We start from the raw sequence: 14519 nt of genomic DNA on the forward strand, positions 1-14519 counted from the left end.
GTCAAGAGATTTGTAAGCCCATTAACAAGTGTGTGTGCGTGCGTGTGTGTGTGTGTGTGTGTGTCTGGCCTGTCCAACCAGCCACCCAGTCCTGGCAGGATAAATGGGTATTAATCAGGGAAAAGCCATTTACCATATGTTTGTTTAATTCTGTGAAATGAGCATTGTTTCAGACGGAACGTAAAAAAGACAAAGCAGACTTGGTCGTCCCGAGCCGACCAAAAGTGTTTTGTGAGGACCACTAACGGTGGTTCATCATTGTAGATTGACAATGAGAGTGTCCTGGTGCCTCACTCGGGTGTCACCTGCTCCAGCCATGCCCCAAGTCCTGTGGAGTGTCACACTTCATCTGGATGCCCGCCATTTTTATTCGCCCTTGATGTTATTGTCGATGAATTTGTTTTCATCCGGTAACCTAGTAGGATAAGCCATCAGGCAGATGGCGAGTGGAATGGAGGTGAAGGGGAGGGGCGGGGGTCCCGTGAGGGGAGGCACATACACTTTGCAAAGACACCAGACTCCTGTAGCATCCGCACACATGCAGACACCAGACCCTGTTACGTAATCCACCAGTTGCACTCCCCCGCCGAGAGGCTCAGTCTCGAGCTGTCTCAAGTCCAAAACAAAGTCATCCGTCTTCATGTTGCGTCTTACGTAGCGTAGATGCTGATGGCGGGAAGAGCACCGTCTCGTGCGTTCTTGGCTAAACAGGATTAATCAAAGTCATCGCTGATGTGTGTTTTTATTTCGTTTAGTCTTCCCCCTACGTGTGCGCCCCGTCCCAGACCGTGGCGACAGATTTCTCTTTCAGCCGTCTCCAGAAAACGCCCGGCTTGGCCCCTGAGTGACACATAGTTGGGCTCAAGCCCGGCAATGGAACGGGGGGGGGGGTGGACGGAGCCATGTGGTTGATGTTGGTAAACAGTATCCAGGCTTGTCCTGGTATTGTGGCCGCCGGCGAGCGAGGTCGAGGGTATTGGGCACCCGGGGGCCACACACAGACCGGGAGGTGGCGGCGGCGTACGGCGGTGGGGCGGGATCTTTTACAATAGATACACACACACACACACACACACACACACACACACACACACACACACACACACACACACACACACACACACACACACGCAGATGCATTCATGCACATAGGCAGAAATGCACCGGGCAAATAAAAGACTCACTCTCTGTGTCTGCCACTCAGCAGCTGCTCTAGTTTCCATGGCGACGACCGGAACAATGTAGTAGCGAGTGGGTGTGCGTGTGTGCGTTTCAACGCACTTCAAGTGTGTTGAGGTGGGTGTGTGGGTGGGTGCCTGTGAGAGGCTACGGGGCGAACAGGATCCAGAACTCTTTATTATTTCTTTGGAAAAATAATAGGGGAATCGTAAAATAAATAAGGAGGGGTAAAAGAGTAACAACAACCAAGATGCCGGTTTAATGATGTCTATTTATTTGTCAAAATGAGGTATTTCAAAGTGCTATGAGTTGCAGCACTAATAAATGTACATTTGAAAAATCGGGAGTAGGGGGTGGGAAACATCTCATATCCATATACCCAGTTCTATGCGCCCGATAGTTACAAATATAAACAAAAGAAAGTTTGGGGGGAAGGGGTGGGGGGGTTAAAAAGTACATTAGGATAGAACACATTTGCTGTACAAAAGTCTGAGATAGAAGATGAAAAAAGATAAGTTGATATCTACCGGGAACTCATTTTCATACGAAAATATAAGTATCAAATTTAGTATGTCTCAGGTTCACACTAAAAATTGTCAAAGGTCTGTAGAATTAGTAAAATGATACTGTACAAAGAAAAAAAAAGAGGAAGGGAAAAGAAAGCAATATATTGTTAGATTACAAAGTTCCTGACTCTCAAAAAGTGAGGCCTTACAGTACTTTTTAAAGGTATATAAAATTCCAGTCGAGTTATTATTGGCAGCTTCCTGACATGTATAGACTTATATAAAAACCCCAGGACAAAATTTATTATAAAACAAGGCAGATCTGAGTGTACTTTGTCTGTACACTGCTGTGATGGTGGATATTAAAAAAACAAAAGTGTGCACACCCCTGTTTGGATGCAACATTTTTGTGATATAAAAAAAAAAGACACAATTCATTTCAATCTTTTTTTCCCTGTTATTAATGTGCCCTATAACTTATACATCCCAGTTGAAAAAAAGAAATATGTACAAAAACATAGTTGCATAAATATGCACACCCTCTTCGGATCACACCAGCCGTTCCACCTCATTTACATCTGGACTCTGGGTGGGCCTTCTCAAAACCTGACCGCGAAACAAATTTTGTGGATTTGGATGCTTTGGGCCATTTTTTGTAATCATTGACTGTTATTGTTGTTTTTGAAGACTGACGATTGTTGACAACATAAATGTCCGGAATAGCTCACTAAAAAAGCTCAACTTTATTTCAGAGGCACTTTAAACTACCATTTGACATAGGATTCAATTTAAACTCTAGTTCTAAGAGGGTGTGCACACTTATGCAAACACCTCAAATTTTTGCTTCACCTCTATTGTTTTAATCTAGTTGTCCAAGTTATACAGTAGAAAAAAATCTTGATTTATCGTCAGCTTTTTTTCTTTACAAAAAAAAGGTAGCAGTCGAACCAGGGGTGTGTAGACTTTCTCTCCATTGTATGTACAAAAGTGTCTGGTAGAAAGGTGCACAGGTATACATCCATTTACTTGGCTGGAGCACCAGTGTGATCGAGGAGTGAAAGAAAACCTGTAGTGGCATCATCATTTGTGTCCATATAGTCTTTGTTCTTTTTTCGATTTCATATAAATTTGTCCGCTTTTGCAGTGGTGAAGGCAAAGTTAGAGTTGCGCGCGGCTTCTTAGTTAAGTCGAGCGCTCCGAGCAAAGTGCCCTCCAACACCGGTCCCGGTAGGAATCCCTCTTGGATTCCAGGCTGGTGTCACAGTGAGTACAAAAAAAGCACAATGCATACAATACAAATAATACAAAAAAAAGATATAAAAAAAAAAAAAAGCCTCTATTTCCTCATTCTTTATCGTTCCTCAATGTGACTGGATTGAAAAAAAGTAAACCCTAAACATTCTTAACGTCAACAAATGTGCAAAAAAAGTGGCGGCAGTGAAAGTCCCGACATCCCTCCGATGCGCATCCACCCCCTCCGAGATGTTTGTGTACATGCGGGCCTGTTTGTCTGTGCTTAAGTGTGAAGGCCAACTCAAAGTTTACCCATCTGGAGTGGGTGGCTGAGGCGGCGGCGGCCGGGCGTCATCCCGGGAACGTGTGTGAGTGTTCTGGGTGTCGACGGCGGCCGATGCGCGTCAGCGAGTCCTGGCTAGCTCTAGCCTGCGCATCAGTTGCTGACGGCGGGTCTGCAGCCTGTCCTTCTCCAGCTGCAGCCGCCGTTCCTCCCTGTCAAGGGAGCTGACGTACTCGGTGGCTTTCTTAAGGATCAGAACCTTAGCCGCCTTTTCGTTGTACGCTAGCTCGGGCACGTGGTCGCGCAGCGTGAGGAAGCTAGAGCGCAGGTCGTTGCGGCGCTGGCGCTCCAGGATGTTGTGGTTGCGCCTGCGCTCGCTGTCCTCAGAGTCGGAGCCGGCCCTAGGGCTGCTGTCTCCGCTGGAGCTGCGCTTGCTGCGCGGAGCAGAGGCGCAGGACGAGGAAGCGGTTCTGGTCGGCTGTCTCGCCGAGTCCGACGTCCGCTGCTTTTTGGCGGGCGGCGCCCGGTCGTCGTCCGACGTGTACGGAGAGGGCGCGGCGTAGTTGTGTTGCTGCTGGTGCACCGAGCTCCTCTTCAGAATGAGCTCCTGAGGGGCTCGGCTGACATAGCGACCGGCCACGCCCCCCGCGGCGCAGACGCCCCTCTGCTCTTGACCTCTGCACGCCAAGGCTGTTTTGCTGATTGTGGAGCGCCTCTTTTCTACCGTAACCACATCGATTTCCTCCTCTTCCTCCTCGTCCTCGTCCTCATCATCCTCATCTTCATCATCATCATCATCTTCCTCCTCCTCTTCTTCTTCTGGGAAAGTTAAACGGAATGAGTTCATCTGTCAGGCCCAACAAGCATTCTCAGAATGTGATAGTGTACCAGCTGGTGACAGGTATGCATGCGTCTTATGAGAGACTGATAAAGCGAGCGTTGCTCAACAGCGTTTGCATAAGCAGAAGCGCCTTAATGCTTAGTGTCTGTCACCGCTTGGCTAATCTGCCGCGCAGGCGTTGACACGTCGAGTCGCAACGCAGAGCAACTTCTAATCGGCTTCGTCTGGACGGGACGAGTCGGAAGTCGCCCGTGGTCTGTCTCTGCCACCGACTTTGACCTTTGACGATGACGGACCCTCTTTAGGTTAAGCCGATCTGCCTAATACCGTCCATGAAGTGTCCAATGAGAATACTTTAAAATTTGCTGACTATCCCGATAACAGTTGCTCGGTCTTCTTTTTGTTATCATTATTATTATCTTATTGGCTGCCTGAGTGCTACGGACGCGGCGTGCGGCAGCAATCGGATCACCGGCATTTTTTAAGCCCCCTCCCCACCCCCGGGCTTGGAGGGGCGCCAGGCAGACAGCTGTCGGGATTGAGCGCTCGCTCAAAGCTGTCAGCCCCCTTAAAAACACACAAAAAAGGAGAGAGGGCTGCAGAGGAAGCGTTTTGGCGAGGCTGCCTTGAGCGTACGCTCGGTGCCAACTTGGAGGCTCCTTTGTGCTTTAGTGTTTGTTTAGATTGGTAAATAGATATAAATACTCACTTCCCCTCTCGTGTCTCAAACGGTGCAGCATCGACATATTTTTTATTGTAACCCGCTGATGACGTCATTGCATGTCCCCAATTAAATGACTCATTGCAAAAATAAATAGGCTCCGTGATCCATAATCGACTGCAAGATTTGATCACATCTTTTGTTATTTCACACTGTTCTACTTCTATAAAATCGAAAGCTTTTTTGGGGTTTCACATGCCACTTGGGCACGCACAGTTCCCTATTTTGCCGCCATCTGCCGGAAAGGGGGGGGGGGCGTCTGATTACATAAACTCGGTTCACTGTGTCACTTTACCAGTGTGTGTGTGCGTGCGCGCGCGTGTGTGTAATCCGATTGCGGGCCAGTCATATGAACAAGTCATTCCAGGGTGCGCACAGTGCGCTTTTGTTATTGTTGGGTTTGGCGGTCAACTCGCCGTAGACAAAGACATTTGTTGTTGACATGCGCTCATTCTTACCGGAGTCGCTGTGGGCGCTCCCGTGGATGGTGGGCGCGCTCACGCTGACGATCGAGTCCCCGCTGCCGCTCCTCTTGTTCACGGGGAAGGGGAACACCACGGCGGGATCCACGCACTCCGACGCCGCGCTGCGGCTCATCACTTCGGGCGCTTTTACGCACACGTCCCGCCTCCCAGTAGTAGTAGCAGCAGCAGCAGAAGAAGCAGTAGCCGCCGCTGCGACCACCGTGGCCGTGGAACCCGTAATAGCCTTTCCCAATTTCTCCGTGACCGCCCTCTCCAGCTTCTCCCGGGCCGAGAATCCACTCCACATACAGTCCTGCAGGATGATGCTGTTTGGGTTTGTATCCAAAGCGGAACCGAACAGATCCAGATCGTCGGACGCCCCCCAGATATCGTCTTCGGGCAGGAGCAGCAGCTCCGAAGCCCAGTCCAGAGGGTCCCCCAAGCCGAAGCCCAGGAGGTCCCCCTCCGGGGAGGCTGCCGCCGCCGCATCCCCAGGTAGCGCGGCGCGGCTCGGGGAAAGGGGCGGGGTGGGCAGCAACTCGAATTTCTTCCAGATGTCCTCCCCCGGTGGCGCCGAGTCGGGACCACAGAAGTAGAAGTCGTCCTCATCCGGGTAGAAACACGGTTGTAAAGAGTCAAACTCCATGTCTGAGTTTTTGCTTACGACCGCCGGCATCCTTCCCCACGCTTGAGAAACCTGCATGGAGCGACAATTGCAAAAACTTAGGGCGCTCCTTGCCGCTATACCTGGAGACACACACACGCGCAAGGCAAAGCCCACACACAGACACGCAAGTCCTCTCTCCACACTGCATTCCACTCTCACTCCCGTCCGTCCCTTGTGACTTTTTTTCCCCCTCTCCAAAAAAACCCTCCCACTCCGTGCGTGTAAAATGTGCCACCCGTGCGTAAAAGATGCAAGTCTGCAACTGACAGCGCAAGCTTCCAACGCGTCAGGTTTGCGGGGCGCGCTTACCTTATCCTGACTTGTGGTTGTTCACGCGTGGACCAGTTGGTCTCTACAGTGGCAGTCAGCAGCGGCACAGACACCAGATGTGGAGCACTCATCGACGTGGGGAGCTCAGACAGTCCTCTGACACGCACCGTGGCTGGCTGCACTGTTTTACTCTCACAAGGCGAGCAAGCAAAGGCGGGCTGGCTCCTCCCACTCACCGGAGCTTGGAGAAGGCGGAGTTGGGGGGGGGGGGGGTGATATTGGGTGCATAGTGTGTGTGTGTGTGTGTGGGGGGGGGGGGGGGGGTATGCTTAAGGCTAGTCGGCCTCTTTCTCTCAAGGTGAATGGAGATAAACATTCAAAGCGAGACATAAAGACGAGTGTAAAACCGACTAGGACAAAGGGCTTTACGAGCCAAATTTACACTATGTAACATAAGAGCTCTTTGTTGATGTTGACATTTATTGTATTTAAAAAAAAAAAATAAAGCTTGAATAAATATTTTTGGAGATGTTTCAAATTGTAGGTATTGCTCTGCAATTTGTTTACAGCAAATACATGAGTGTTTTCCTTAAAAAAAAGGATCCTAATATGGCTCTATAGCACATGATATTTTCTCCAAATGGATTACAGTTACGTTTCCCTCCCATTTCTGCAATCCCTTTAGTCAGCAGCCTCTTTGGTGTGAAGTTCCGCAGCTTGTCTGGTTGCGGTTATTCAAAGCTCACTGCGCCCTCTTGTGGCTACATTTGGAAAGGCAGCCCTTTCAAAGCGAGACAATGAACAATCCAGACATTTATTCTTAAGGGAGAAACACAATTGGTGATGAAATCTTCTTTCCTCAGTGATTCCCAGTTATATCTAGACTTTTTATGCAGATGTATATTAAATTTAGATGGTTTTATTGAGCACACGTGAGCTATTTTCAGGGTGTTCTAACAATGTCACGCTTTTTGGGAATTGATTTCTTGGATAGCTGCAGTGTATCTTTCATCCTTTGTCATCAAAGCTTGGTGTGATACTGCTTTGACTGATATATATATATATTTAATCATGTTATCGATTCATGATCGGTATTCAATTCCTAATTTTGACAACTCTTATGCCTTGGCTCAATAAAAGGTTGGAAACACTGCAATGAGGTGTGTTCGTTTACCACGTTACGTAAGCGGTGGTTGTAGCCTGGAGTCATTCCCACCCTCATTTTTTAATGACAACTTCGAATAAAGGGCACATCTGTAATTATGTGCATGGGCACACACTCGCACACGGATATTGACATAGGGCAATGTTTACACAATGGCTTCGATTTAAGTCCAGCTGGAGGAGGCGGAGGAGAAGTGACTTCCTCCTGTTTTCCCCAGTCAAACAATAGAAGATGACTTGAGCAGAACGCAGGATTATATCGCACCTTCATATCGCAAAATGACATCTGCTGCAGCGATATCAATGCTAGAAGTGATTATTATATTTGTTTTGGGGTTAAGTTCAAACAGCCAGTGAAAAGTGAGAATGCGCAGCTGTCTCCTCCATGGAGAAGTCGCAGGGAGTTTCCTGGGACCCAGAGAGACGGTTGATGGAGTGGAAAAACTCCCCATGGGTTCTTGGCTTTAACTTTCCCAAACTACTGTTCAGGATATTCTGGCAGCTACGGAAGCTTTGTATGGGAAAATAAAACAACAATGCTAGATGATGAGCTATGATATTTAAAAAAAAAAGAAGCAGGTGTAAGTATAACCTGCACGCTAGCAACGTCAAGGAGTCGTGAGGGCAAAGGGGGACATCCTGGTTGTTTTTGATAAGCCCCGCCCCCCCTTACTGCTTGCCTAGCATATGGACGGTTAAGCAATTAGGCCAGTTATGATAAAAGATTCATAAGTCACTCGCCATGGATGCTGCAAAGACAAGCTGCCGCAGTGGCAAAGGCGCAGATTGTACTGGATTATATATGGTTTATTTATTTTAAATACTCTTCCGGGGCAACCCAATGCACCTCGAGCACATTCCTTCTTTCTTTTGCCGATTCATGTGCAAAGTCGTTATTTGAAGGCTCCGATGTGACGTCATGAGAAAGTTTGCAAGGGCCTGTCGATGGGGGGGAAGCACGAGCGAGTTCCAACAAAGCACTAAGGAATTTAGAAAGAACCATGCCAGCTAAATGCTTTTTTTCCCCCCATTATCTAAACCGACATGACAAATATGATTATGAAACATGTTGAAATTTCCCTCCACTGTGTGGGCTTTTGGGGAGGAAACGTTCCGACCGTTTTAGAACATGCACTATTGATTCCATATCTTTTTATTATGTATTTTATCTGGAATCTATCTTGTCAGATCATGCCCGCAAAGCTTGTTCATCTCCAGGTCTTACCGGTTCAATGAAATCAGATGAGTAACGCAAATCCAAACGCCGTTAGGCACACTTGGATGATTGCCCGCAGCTATTCCTTTTTTTTCCAAAACCACTTTTATTGCCAACTTCAACCGAACCTCATCTTACCTTGGTGGGTTCATGTCGCCACGTGATGACTTGCGACGGGTGCACGTGTCAAACGCCGTCAAGTTATTTCACGCGACCGGCAACCAGGCATTCCAATCTGTGTGGGAACTTTTTGTCAAGATGAGCGATAAGGGCGTTTTGACATCGCTCATCTTTTTGCGGAAGTGAAAGTAGATAGGACATTTTGTTATGGTGAAGCAACAATGAGGTGTGAAGTCTTTACAGTCAAAAGGCCCTCATTTGCATTAACTGTAACGTTAGCATTGATGCTAACACAACAAGCTAGGCTACTTGCTGGGACAATGATAGACTATTTAATCTTGTTTTTAGAATTTATTTGAGTTTTCACCTTTATCAGTTTAGAGTATTTAACTTATATAACTCTTTATTTATCCATGGAATTGATCAATTCCAGACCTCAGCTTGTACTATCGGAGCGCAAAATGATGGCGCCGTTTCATGGCTCACGTTACCAGTTTTGGATCAATTTGTGAATATCATTAGAAAGCCTGACAATCAACTGGAAATCAATATCACTGTTGGATTAACAACAAAGGCGCCGGTGAGAATCCGTTTTGATGTCGTTGCTTATAAGTGCGACGATATTCGCCCCCCCTAAAGTCAACCTGTGAGAAAAACCTCCATTGTAGTTTGCTGTGTTTAAAGTGTCACACGTAAATTCACCTTTACTTTGACAGCTTTACTGGCTTGTTGTTGCTGTTTGTATAAAGCCGAGACTTTGTGGCCTCGTCAATCACGCAACGGAAAAGCCGTTTTGACTCTTGTTGATGTGTGTGAGTGTGTGACTTGAACATTTTTGCTAAGGTTCATATGTGATAGCTAAAAATGTCATTTTTTTGGCAAACTCCTCTTCTTTCTTTCCCCATCTTTATCCCCCTCAGCATTTGTTTTGATCCTTCGGGGTCATTAACCAGACTAAATGTTTGTCCGCTCACAAAAGGGAAACGGTTTATACGTTTCAACGCTTCCATTTGTCAGCTCGCTCGTTGCGCGTGCCCGTGCGCGCGTGCGTGCGTGCGAAAGGGGAGCTCAACGTCTCAACTGGCATTTCAAGACTTACAAGCATTTCAACACCTCTGGCGGGGGGAGGAGGGAGAGGCCTTTCCGACTGTGTGTTTGTATGTGCTTGTACGTATGCGGCTAAATGCATTCCACCTCCAGGGTTGGGTTCCCGGGCAGGCCGGGTCGATATATCACACCTGACATCATGGTGGAGGCGAGGAGAAAATAGGACGCTAGGAAGAACATGCGGCGTCTTGTCGGTCCAGTTCCAGTCAGATTAGCTTGACTTACGAGCGGCGGGTATCTGGGCCGAGAGAAGCGAGAGGCCGTTTGGCGGCAAGGTTATTTACCCGAGAGGTGAGAAGGAGGAAACCCCAGCCATAAATTTGGAGTCAAATGTTTGTGTTGACAGGAAGCGGTGTCGTTGGGGCCTCTTGAGATGATATCGCTGGTGATTTGCTCAAGTCGGTGCAGCACGGGAAGTCGGGGAAAATGGCCGCCCTGACGGCGTTGAGCTAACAGCGGGCAAAGGAGTCATTTGTGATTCTTTCCTCCTACGGCTCGTTTGATTCGTCGGTTTAGACAAAATGTCCCAGCGGACTTCTCCGTCTTGTCATCATTGATCACGCTTAGCTGTCAATTGCCCTTTGTGATGAGATTCTAGTAGCCTCCGGCCGTTTGACCTTAGTGGCGTCTGCAAGGCCACATCGTCTTCCTCTCCCGCCTGTCCTCTTAAAAAACTCCATCATGTGCTCCTCGAATCAATTAGGCCCCATCTGACATTCCGCCGGTGTGAGGTCATACCAATGTTTCCTCGAGGGGGTTTGTCGCTTGACCCCCTCCCCCTTCCGCCTCCCCCATCACGCCAGAGCAATTATTGCGGCAACTTTGGATAATAACATCATGTCTGGAATTTCTGATAAATGTCGCCGTGCCCGAGCAAATCCGATTGATCCGCTGGGTCGGATTTCTTTTTTTTTTTGTCCACTGGGCTCGGTGACCCCGATGAGGACAAACTCTATATATAATGGCTTCATGGAAAGACACTGTGTAAATTGTCCGCGTTTAAAAAAAGAACATGCATGGTCGCACACATGACTCTCAGTCGTATATATATATTTATATCAAAGAAAAATTCACATCGCATTCTTGCCGACTTCCTCACATCCTCTCAGTGTGTGTCCCGTGATTTGCATGAGGCCCACAATCACACACAGTAATCACAGCGCTAAATTTAACAGCGGCCGGCCAATCAAAGGCCTTGTTATCTGCTCCGTGCTCATATAATGTCCATTCTTAAACTAATCTGATAAACATGCGGCTGAAAAGGGGGCGGGGCTAGGAACATCTGCACGCCTGCTGGCCACACGGTAGCACGTAGATAGAAGTGTTTTGACTCAACCCCTTATTGGGGACTTGAAGTAGAGTCTCGCGGGACCACTTGCGTCCAAGTGGAAGAAACAGAAGGCGGGAGCGTTAAGAACAGGAAGAGCCATTGCCTATGGCAAAGGAGACTTCCTGTCAGAACCAGGTCACTCAGTTCCAGCGAGACACTGCCTGTAATCGCAATAATCAAGGTGATTAACTGGAAACAAGCTGCAGCGGCGAATCAAAGCCACCCATGCTGCTCCTCAGAAACCATTCCGGCGTCAAGTACTCGAGTAGTCACTATGATACGTACGATTTAATTGTCCGCAAGGTCCAAGCCGATTTGGGAACCCATCAGGCCACCAGTGTCGGCGTTCTCCGACCATCCATCTCTCTGTGTCTAAACAGCTTGTCAATCAAAGCGCCGGCGCTTCCTGTTTACCTGTCCCGTTGACCCTCTGCGCCTTTGGAGAGCCACCAGCGCTGAGCGCCTGAGGACAAGCACTCAGGCGGCTCGCTTCAAAGTTCCGCACAAAGTTTACCCAGAGTTGAGCTTCCACAGGTTGCCCTGTCCTGTCGTGTCCTGCGCTGTGGCGGGTTTCAGATAACGTGACCGGCAAACAGAGAAGGAACACAAACAGTTAAAGCGTTATCATTTCTTTGAAATGTGTTCCTCGATGTCCGCCTGGCGATCGTTGGGAGTCCAGTATTGACCGAGCGGTGAACTGAGAACATAATCGTTCCTGTTCCCGCCATCTCGCAGTCGACGTAATACTACTGTAAGCCGACATGCCCTTGAGCTACGTTAGCTCGCAAATTAGGGAGCCAAACAAAAATATTCGCTCATCTGTCAACGTGACGAGTGAAAGGGGGGAAATCGGGGAGCCATTTAAGCCTAATGTCTTTCAATTAGTGGCTAACTGTTAAGCGGATGTCCGATTCGAGGGTTGGTCGCCGAAGAGTGGCGGAGTCGAGGGGAGGGGGGGGGGAGTATAAATAAAGGCCTTGTGAATTTTAGCAAATGAGCAGTAATGTCAGAGGAATGGCGGCGATAATGATGCATTGGACAGGACATTGGATTTCGTTTGGGCCCCCAGCACACACAGGAACTGCTTGTTTGTTCCAGCGGCGCTGTTTCCTGTCGGACCGGCTGTGCTTGCGTGCGTGTGTGTTTCGCTGCGATAATCAAGGCGGGCGTGTGTATGTGTGTGCGTTAGCCCAGTTTGGCCTCGCTTTGACTGTCTGTTCAAAGCGCCCGTGAGGACGGATGCGCTACGCAACCCACGGATGAGATCACTTCCTCCCCGCGCAGGAAGTGGAAACGCAGCTGAGAGAGAAAGGGCTCTTCCTTTTCAGCTTTTCTCCTCTCCTCCGCCGCGACCAGTTGTGTTTTGTCTCAGGAATGAGATAAAGCGTCACTTAGCTTCAAACCAGGAAGTGCTGCCTGTTGTGTTTACGCAACAGAGGTCCAGCCAAAGTCACCAAAAGGCCTTTGGGAATTTGGGAATCCCCAGGCTTATATCCTCACATTTGCCAAGCGGACATCCGTCACGCGTTGACGAAACCTAAGTGTGTCTGCTCGGTCTTGTGACGCTCGGGCGGAAGAGAGTAACAGAAGAGCATCTGTGTCCATGTCGGTGGCCTTTTTCCTGGTTGTAAAAGCGACGGCTTGTCGCAATGACAAATTAATTCAATTCAACACATTTTTTAACTTCACACTTGCGCATGATTCCAATCAAAACTATTTACAGACGTAACGCCGGGAGCTGTACCTAAGTCAAATTGATTGTCTCCATTGAAATGCATTGAAATGGCATCAATCTGTTCCAGATTTTTTTTTAACATGTTTTAAAATGGGGGCAGGCGTTGTATAGAAAATAATCAAAAACAAACTAAAACACAAGAGCTAAAACTCGACTACATCTACCAGGAGGGTCCTGGCGGAATTCTCGAGGGCCCTTTACCGTGCTCATAAAGTCAATGGCTGCATCGGCTGCCATAAGCACCGATGGCCTCAGGACCCGTTGGCAGAGGTCAGCGAGTGCAGGAGGCGACAGCTGTAGAAACGCCGGGAGCCGGGTCCTGCATGAATACTGGTGATTATAGCGAGGATCGCACACACACACACACACACACACACACACACACACACACACACACACACACACACACACACACACACATGCAGAGTGATCAGATCTTTATCTAAAGGACACATTGTTCAGCGCTGGCTCGAGAGTGTGTCTGTGTTCGCTTCTTATGGCCGGGCCTGACTGCGTGTCACATGATCAAAAAAAAAAAAGGGGGGGGGGGGTTGCTGGCGTCCGGCTTCTGGTTTCTTTAGATGAGTCTGTGCTGTATTTATAGTCCATCTGTGCAATATGCTATTGTAGCATTTTACTCGGGGGGGGGGACTCTGGTATGAAAGCATCTCGATTGCGTTCATCAAAGAATTTTTCTTGGTTCCTTTCAATACAAAAAAGACCTTGGGCTGATTTGAGGTCACGGCCTTGGATGCCCAGAGAGAGGTGTTGCAGCTGGGCTGGTACTCTGCAGCTGTTGTGTGTTAGACTGTCAACATGTAGGGCTGAGGACTTTTTAGATGAAGTCTGCACTCGGGTTACATTTTGTTTTGACCCGATCACTTTTTTTTTTCCCCCTCCCCATCTTGTGTAATCAATGTGCTCGGGAAGGTTCCTTGTTAATGCCATCCGAATTTTTGATCTTCTCACATTCTCACGTGCCGTCTGGTTCACCTCTCAGCGCCGGCCGCACCGGGGTTAACGCCGGGGTTTAAAGGTCACAGGATCACAGGCTCCGCAATTGTTGATTGTTGACGCAAAGGGCGGACACCGAGAGGAGCGCTTGTTTGATTGCGCGCCTTCTGTTTCTGTTTGCGTGATTGCTCCAGTCCGGGTCGAGCGTTTTTGGGTTTGTACTCGTCGCACGTTTGTGACAGAACCTGATTGGTCGGACCACCGTGGCAGATGAAACTTGATGGACTGCAGGCTCTCTAAGCTCCTGTTGATGGGGATTTGGAAGGCCTGTCTTTGAGGAGCAGGAAAGAGGGGATGGGGGGGGGGGTAAATTCAATTTCCTCCCCTCCCCCTCCCCTACTCGCCGGCGCTGTTTGGATAGCTTGGCCCGGGATTGTCGAGGGTGTGTGACACTCAAGATTAGCCACTCGCTGCTGAGAAAGTGGCGCGGCGGGGATCAGAAGCATGCCGTGACTCAACTCGGGAGGAATGTGGCACGACGGAGAGCTGTCAGTTTGTCCGTCAGCAGAGGTGTACATCTGTCATCTGTCTTTGGACTTTTTTCTCTCAACACTCCTCTGTGACGTACAGCCGCTATGTTTCCGCTCCTCCAAAATGAAAATTCATATCTGGAACAATCGCTTCACACATTGAGAATTCCGTATTGTTGTGTGTGCTCGTCTCCATTTG

The 14519-nt window shown here is 48.6% G+C and overlaps 2 protein-coding genes across 4 annotated transcripts in view; one reads left to right on the top strand and one right to left on the bottom strand.

Moving 5' to 3' along the window:
* eva1aa (eva-1 homolog A, regulator of programmed cell death a) overlaps window positions 1-14519 on the top strand; it is a 110376-nt gene that overhangs the window by 47391 nt on the left and 48466 nt on the right. The gene's annotated exons all lie outside the window — the stretch shown is intronic.
* mycn (MYCN proto-oncogene, bHLH transcription factor) lies at window positions 1433-6399 on the bottom strand. Of its 2 annotated transcripts, XM_085937198.1 has the most exons (3): window positions 6204-6395; window positions 5222-5924; window positions 1433-4020 (listed from the first exon to the last, which is right to left on the bottom strand). In XM_085937198.1, exons 2-3 carry the CDS (start codon window positions 5901-5903, stop codon window positions 3323-3325), a joined length of 1380 nt encoding a protein of 459 aa, XP_085793324.1. In that variant the 5' UTR covers window positions 5904-5924; window positions 6204-6395; the 3' UTR covers window positions 1433-3322. The 2 variants fall into 2 exon arrangements, with proteins under 2 accessions (XP_085793324.1, XP_085793323.1); XM_085937197.1 differs by having other exon boundaries at window positions 5222-6399.

Source organism: Syngnathus leptorhynchus, chromosome 18 (genome assembly GCF_054491065.1).
Source record: "Syngnathus leptorhynchus isolate UIUO chromosome 18, UIUO_Slep, whole genome shotgun sequence".
NCBI lineage: Eukaryota > Metazoa > Chordata > Actinopteri > Syngnathiformes > Syngnathidae > Syngnathus > Syngnathus leptorhynchus.

Bases quoted from the DNA above. Each gene is read 5' to 3' on its own strand.
- mycn (XM_085937197.1), bottom strand. From the start codon at position 5,930: ATGCAGGTTTCTCAAGCGTGGGGAAGGATGCCGGCGGTCGTAAGCAAA. The intron at 4,021-5,221 runs GTAAGAATGAGC...TAACTTTCCCAG, and splicing joins GAGCGCCCACAGCGACTCCG to AAGAAGAAGAGGAGGAGGAA.